The sequence below is a fragment of the Mirounga leonina genome, unplaced genomic scaffold (assembly GCF_011800145.1).
Source record: "Mirounga leonina isolate KUSES-001 unplaced genomic scaffold, KU_Mleo_1.0 Mir_347, whole genome shotgun sequence".
Taxonomy (NCBI): domain Eukaryota; kingdom Metazoa; phylum Chordata; class Mammalia; order Carnivora; family Phocidae; genus Mirounga; species Mirounga leonina.
Genome location: NW_023270696.1, coordinates 967,650 through 974,825, shown reverse-complemented (window position 1 = coordinate 974,825; position 7,176 = coordinate 967,650). Strand labels below are relative to the sequence as shown.

Sequence of the window (7,176 nt, the reverse complement as noted above, 5' to 3'; positions counted from 1 at the left end):
CTTCAACCACCAGTTCCATTGTGTTCCTTCTACATCCAGAAAAGCAAAGCTATCACCAGGGATTGGATATAGGGTATTCTCAGTTGCTCATTGCTCATTTCCAGTCAGATCCCCAGTCCTGAGTCTATTGCCCTAACATCTCCAAAATACAATTTCTCTGCTTCATCTTCACCCATTCCCTTCATCAAACTCTTATAAACTCTCACTTGGATTACTGAAATGCTTTTCCTCTTTTTACTTTCTATGTCATGCTTTAAATTGCAGCAAATGATCTACCTAAAATGTACCCTATTGGTGTCACTCTCTTTCCTAAGTACATTAATTTCCTTTCCATTGCAGGAAAAATAAAATCCTAGTTCCCCAACTGAGTATTACTTGAGAGTGTTTAAAGACCTGGCTCTTGTACACACCTGCATATTTACCCACAACCATTCCCCTTAGGGATCCTGTACCCAAATACCTCAAACTGCTGAGCTCAGGACAGGTTCCATCCTGTCCTTGCTTTAGCACATACTTTTTGTTCTTTACTACAGCACCTTCTTTCCATTCTTTTACTTTCTAATTTATTCATCTTTCAAACACTGAACAGCCATCATCTTCTGCAGAAAACCAAACTTCAACAATCAAGTGAAGTGCCCACCCAAATTCATCCCATAGCACATTATCAATGTCAGACTACACTGTCCTTTTCTTTGTGTTTCATATTTGTAGCTCCATGGTCCCAGCATCATGTGCGGCATGTCATAGATCCTCAGCTAAATAAGAAAAGGTGGACAAAATGCCAAACGACTAAATAAATGATTATTAATCATTATTAATACTCCCATTTATCTTCTCAAAACCAGAGTTTTGATGTATCAGATATAGTATCACAAATATTTGCAGTGAGTAGTAATTTCTAATTATAAAATGGTAGGCTCTAATAAAGCTTGCTTGTGCTTTATATACCATTCTTTACTCTTGTTATAAATCAACATATTTTACAAAGGATTTATTATGTATTTATCACTGTGCCAAGCATCCTTTTGGGAGAAATAGTAGAAAAATACTTTTAAAAATTCATTTAAATTTCTAAGTATTTTAAATAGTATGCAAGTTGATCTCTGCAGATCTACATGTGACTAAGAGTCTGTTCCATATGCAAATCCTCCTGGAATCTGATGTTTTTCTTCTTCTAAAGGTGACAGAATGTCAAATCCATCAGCCCTGTGCTCAGTGATAGCAGTGTATATTTGGAATTTATTTTCTTCACCCTCCTGAAGCAAATTCACATCAAGAGGGCAGGGAGCTACACTTAGAGATGTAAAAGATTCATATTTTCTTGTGAGAGGATCCCACAGTTGCAGGAAGAATAGCGGCTTCAATGAAAATATGGTTCAAGCTAGTAGACATTGATTAAATGTCTTTGATTTGAGAAGAAAGACCCAGATGCTGTCAGCACTGAAAAGCTTATTGAGGAATTTTCAAATTTGCCAAAGTTATAAGCTGTGGTGATGGCTTAGTATTGGTAATGGAATTCCAAGTTTGATTAAATACCTACATTAGAAACACCAACAAAGCTTTTGTTATTAAAAATTAAATGTTAGAGGGCGCCTGGGTGGCTCAGTTGGTTAAGCGACTGCCTTCGGCTCAGGTCATGATCCTGGAGTCCCGGGATCGAGTCCCGCATCAGGCTCCCTGCTCGGCGGGGAGCCTGCTTCTCCCTCTGACCCTCCTCCCTCTCATGCTGTTTCTCTCTCTCTCTCTTTCTCTCAAATAAATAAATAAATAAATAATCTTTAAAAAAATTTAAATGTTAGAGACAAATTTCCAGGGATTCTTATTGATAAGTCTTCAGGACAAGATTCATATGGGTTTTGCATAATCTGGAAAAGAGTTGTGAAGGCAACAAACCTATGTCAGGCCGGGTAAAATAGATTGCCAAAGATGAGGGCAAAGGCAGGATGACTGAGGACAGCACACTGGCCCACTCCCCTACTCCACAAGCCCCCTCTCCTTTCCTCTGGCATCCTGGCCCAGGCCCTTATGCCCAGGAGAGCACAGTGCAGCCTCAAGCAGCAGAACTGGGTCTTAGCCTCCAGGCCATCACTGGGGCATCATCTAGTTTCCCCTGGCTTTGCTGCACAGGAGTTGGTGGTAAGTGTCCTTAATGGAGTGACTTCAGAAGAGATAAATAAGATAAATCTGTCTGGTTATTTCAGTTTGAAAGGTTAAGACATGGAGGGTGGTATTAATGGAGTGTTTTCCCTCACCAACCTACTTCTATCCTTCTCATGTCTGAGTCACTGGGGTCTGACTCAGAATCATTTGACAATGTCAGTGCCAATCCAGGAAACAGGAATTCAACCCCAAATCAAGCCTCTTATACTAAACCCTCTTAGACTCAGATTTCTTATCTAGAGAATATTAATAGTGTTTACTTCTCAGAGTTATTATAAATATTAGCTCAGATAAAATAGGAAAAGGGCTTAGCATAGTGCCATAGACAATGTTCAATAAATTCCACTTGTTACTATCTTGTAAACATTAAAATATGAAAGAATAAGTAAGGAGAAGGGTAAAAATAATCATCATAGAGTGGGGTGCCTGGATGGCCCAGTTAGTTAAGTGTCCAACCCTTGATTTTGGCTCAGGTCATGATCTCAGCGTTAGGTTCTATGCTGGACATGGAGCCTGCTTGGAATTCTCTTTCTCCTTCTCCCTTTGCCCCTCCCCCAAGCCCCCCACTCAGGCATGCCCACAAAAATAAATAAATAATAAACAAAAATAAATAAGAATTAAAAATCATCATAGAGGCTAATGATGATGAACATTTTTTCATGTGTTCGTTAGCCATTTGTTTGTCTTCTTTTGAGAAGTGTCTGTTCATGTCTTCTGCCCATTTTTTCTTTTTTTTTATTTTATTATGTTATGTTAAAACCATACATTACATCATTAGTTTTTGATGCAGTGTTCCATGATTCATTGTTTGTGCATAACACCCAGTGCTCCATTCACTATGTGCCCTCTTTAATACCCATCACCAGGCTAACCCATCCCCCCATCCCCCTCCCCTCTAGAACCCTCAGTTTGTTTCTCAGAGTCCATAGTCTCTCTATGGAGATGTCTCAGAAAATTAAAAATAGAGCTACCCTATGACCCAGCAACTGCACTCCTGGGTATTTATCCCAAAGACACAGATGTAGTGAAAAGAAGGGCCATATGCACCCCAATGTTCATAGCGGCAATGTCCACAATAGCCAAACTGTGGAAAGAGCCAAGATGCCCTCAACAGATGAATGGATAAAGAAGATGTGGTCCATATATACAATGGAATATTACTCAGCCATTAGAAAGGATGAATACCCAACTTTTACATCAACATGGATGGGACTGGAGGAGATTATGCTAAGTGAAATAAGTCAAGCAGAGAAAGTCAATTATCATATGGTTTCACTTAGTTATGGAACATAAGGAATAGCATGGAGGACATTAGGAGAAGGAAGGGAAAAATGAGCGGGGGGAATCGGAGGGCGAGATGAACCATGAAAGACTATGGATTCCAAGTAACAAACTGAGGGTTTTAGAGGGGAGGTGGGTGAGGGGATGGGTTAGCCTGGTGGTGGGTATTAAGGAGGGCATGTATTGCATGGAGCACTGGGGGTTATACGAAAACAATGAATCATAGAACACTACATCAGAAACTAATGATGTATGGTGACTAACATAACATAATAAAATTAAATTAAATTTTAAAAAAATCATCATAGAAGGACAACTGCCAAAGGAATATTTTCTTAACTTGACTGATAGGATTTGAATATCTAAAGAAAATATTAATGTGTCAAAAGGAATAAAGGAGAATTATAGTGGCAAGAGTTGATCTTACTATTCAAGCTCTAAGTAGAGAAGGTTGTTTGAATATTTTTTGTTTTTATTAAAAGCAGGTCAGACAGAGAAAGGCAAATATCATATGATTTCATTTGTAAGTGGAATCTAAAAATCAAAACAAATGAACAAACAAAACAGAAACAGACTCATAAATACAGAGAACAAACTGGTGGTTGCTAGAGAAGAGGTTGGTGGGGGGATGGGTGAAATAGGTGAAGGAGATTAGGAGGTACAAACCTCCAGTCATAAAATAAATAAATCATAGGGATGAAAAGTACAATAGGAAATAAACTCATTTCATGTGTGTGGATGCTTTGCTAGTGATTTTCATGTCACAGAGTCTCAACAAAGAGAATAAGGATAAAGAAAAAGACAGGCAATAGACAAAAATAGACAAAATTTATTCCATCTTTTATTTCCAAGATGATGCTACCTGGGTGATTTCTTGACCTTAAAATGGAAACTTAAATGTTCTTTTTTTTTTTTAAAGATTTATTTATTTACTTTAGAGAGAGTGAGTGAGCATGAGTGGGGGTAGGGGCAGATAGGGGCAGAGGGAGAGAATCTCAAACACATTCCCCACTGAGTGTGGAGCCCAATGCAGGGCTAATAACTCTGACATCATGACCTGAGCCAAAATCATGAGTCAGAAGCTTAACTGACTGAGCCACCCAAGGGCCCCTAAATGCTCTTTTTTAATCATAAAGAAAGGCCACATATGGCTCCTAAAGAGTTCAAAATTTAACTGCATGGAAGCTAAAATCACAAGAGGTATCTGGCTCCCCACTCAGCAGGGAGTCTGCTTCTCCCTCCCTCTCCCTGTACCCCTCTTCCTTCTCATGCTGTCTCTCTCCTTCAAATAAATAAATAAAATCCTTGAAAGAAAGAAAGAAAGAAGAAAGAAAGAAAAGAAAAAGAAAGAAAGAAAGAAAGAAAGAAAGAAAGAAAGAAAGAAAGAAAGAAAAAGAAAAGCAAGAAAGAAAAAAAAGCAAATGAGCAAAGGGAGAAAGAGAAAGAAAAAAAGGGACAGAGAGAGGGGGTGGCAAATCAAGACTCTTGACTATAGAGAACACACTGATGGTTACCGGAGGGGAGGTGGGGGGGGGATGAGTTAAATAAGGGATGGTGAATGCACTTGTGATGAGCACTGGGTGTTGTATGGAATTGTTGAATCACTATATTGTACACATGAAACTAATATTACACCGTATGTTAACTAACTGGAACTAAAATAAAAACTTAAAAAGCCAAATAACAAAAAACAAAAATAGGAAACTCCTCACTTAAGAAGAAACAACCTACATCTAGGCAGAGTCCTGTAATTTGACTGATGTTGTTTTGCCCACCTCTGAAAAACCACCATAGTCATAAATAAAGGAGCTTCAAGAGGAGGCTGCTGGTGTTCTCTCATTTTTATTTGACATCTCATGACTTAATCTGCAGACTGTGTGCTTTGAATTAGTGCTCCCAATCCCCTGCAGTTGTGGATGAAGCCCAAAGATGGATAAAAGGAGGGATTTCCTAAAATAGATGCCTTTAAACTGAAGAAAACTACTTCACATCCAGAGGGCTGGGGATGAAGTCACACTCAAAATCATCATGCCCAGCTGTGCTCCCTCTACTCTGAAAGTGTGCTCTCCACATCGTCACATATATATCTAAGAGAGAGACCCCAGAACATCATCCATTACCCCAGCATTCTTCTCCCTCAGGCTTCCCAGGCCCCCTTCTCTCCCCTCAGGAGCCTCTTTATCACCCCCTTTACATCCTTGTTCCTCAGAGTGTAGATCAAGGGGTTGATACTGGGACTGATGATGGTGTAGAAGAGGGTAAGGAACTTGCCTTGGTCTTGGGAATAGCTATTGGCTGGCTGCAGGTACATGTAGATGATGGTCCCATAGAAAAGGGACACCACAGTTAGGTGGGAAGAGCAGGTGTTGAATGCTTTCTTGCACCTGGTGGCTGACTTGATCCTCAGCAAAGTGGCAGCAATCATGCCGTAGGAGATGAGGATCAGGGAGAGGGGCACCAGGAGAAGGGCGACACCCAGGGCAAAGGCAAATGCTTCCACAAACATGGTGTCTTCACAGGACGTGGCAATAAGAGCAGGCATCTCACACAGAAAGTGGTCCACTGTGTTGCGCCCACATCGGGAGAGTTGCATTGTCTGGGGACACATGATAAATGAGTTTAGAAAGCCACAGAACCAGGACACAGTCACCAGCTGCAGGCAGAGATGTGGGTGCATGACCACAGTGTAGTGCAGCGGCTGGCAGACGGCCACGTAGCGATCATAGGACATGACAGCCAGGAGAACACACTCAGTTGAGCCCAACACCATGTAGATATAGAGCTGGGCCACACATCCATGGTAGGAGATGGTCTTCTCTGGACCCCAAAGGTTCCACAGCAGCTGGGGGACAATGCTGGTTGTAAAGCAGAGGTCCAAGAAAGAAAGGTTCCCAAGGAAGAAGTACATTGGCGTATGGAGCCTGGCATCCATGATTGACAACAAGATGATGGCAGTGTTGCCCACAAGGGTCAAGATGTAGAAGACCAAGACAAAAGCAAAGAGAATTATCTCCAGTCGAGGGTGATCAGAAAAGCCCAGCAAGATGAATGCTTGTTGGTAGCTGTTATTGTCGTTTCCCATAGTCTTCACCAACTGTCATGGAAACACACAAGCAAGTATTGGATAAGACAGCAAATGAAGATGCTACCCAGCACTCTCCAATTTCCATGTGTGGGTCTATGAAGTTAGGAGAGTCATCTGCTCTTCCACACTTTCCTAGCATACACTTATTGATACCTATATTATGCAAAGCAGTGTGTCCGATTCTCCTGGAAGGAAGAGGAGGGTAACTCAAGAAGTTAGCCTCCTTGGTGAATGATTGTAAATAATAAGAAAGAAAGGAGGAAGTAAAAGTTCTCTAAAAGATTTGTTAAAAAGCTGAATGTGCTTCAAATTATTCCCAGTTGATCAGAGAAGCCCCTGTAGAAGAGTTTAGGTTCAGGGACACTGCTGTACCTGAGAGGGTCTTTTTGGTTTTGGGGTTTCTTTGGTTGTTTTCCAAATAACAAGTAAGAATTTTGCATGTGGCAGATTGAGCAAAATATGTTTCCAGGAGAGAAAGTAGTACTTGCGTGGACACAAAGACCAAAACTCATGGATGGCATTCACGGAGTTCACAAATATGCATGTCACACAGTTCCTTAACAACAGGTAATTTTATTGAGATTAAAGGCAGTAACATTTGACACTCACTATCAGAAAGAGTTGAGATGATAGACTGTACTCTGTGTCTG

At 40.6% G+C, this 7,176-nt stretch overlaps 1 protein-coding gene across 1 annotated transcript; it reads right to left on the bottom strand.

Moving 5' to 3' along the window:
• Positions 1-4,469: 4,469 nt before the first annotated feature.
• Positions 4,470-6,766, bottom strand: LOC118026863 (putative olfactory receptor 2W6; the record flags this gene model as incomplete). Its single annotated transcript, XM_035029903.1, has 2 exons — positions 5,616-6,766; positions 4,470-4,485 (listed from the first exon to the last, which is right to left on the bottom strand). Coding segments are annotated over exons 1-2 (924 nt in total), but the record flags the coding sequence as incomplete, so codon positions are not given.
• Between the last annotated feature and the right edge of the window lie 410 nt (positions 6,767-7,176).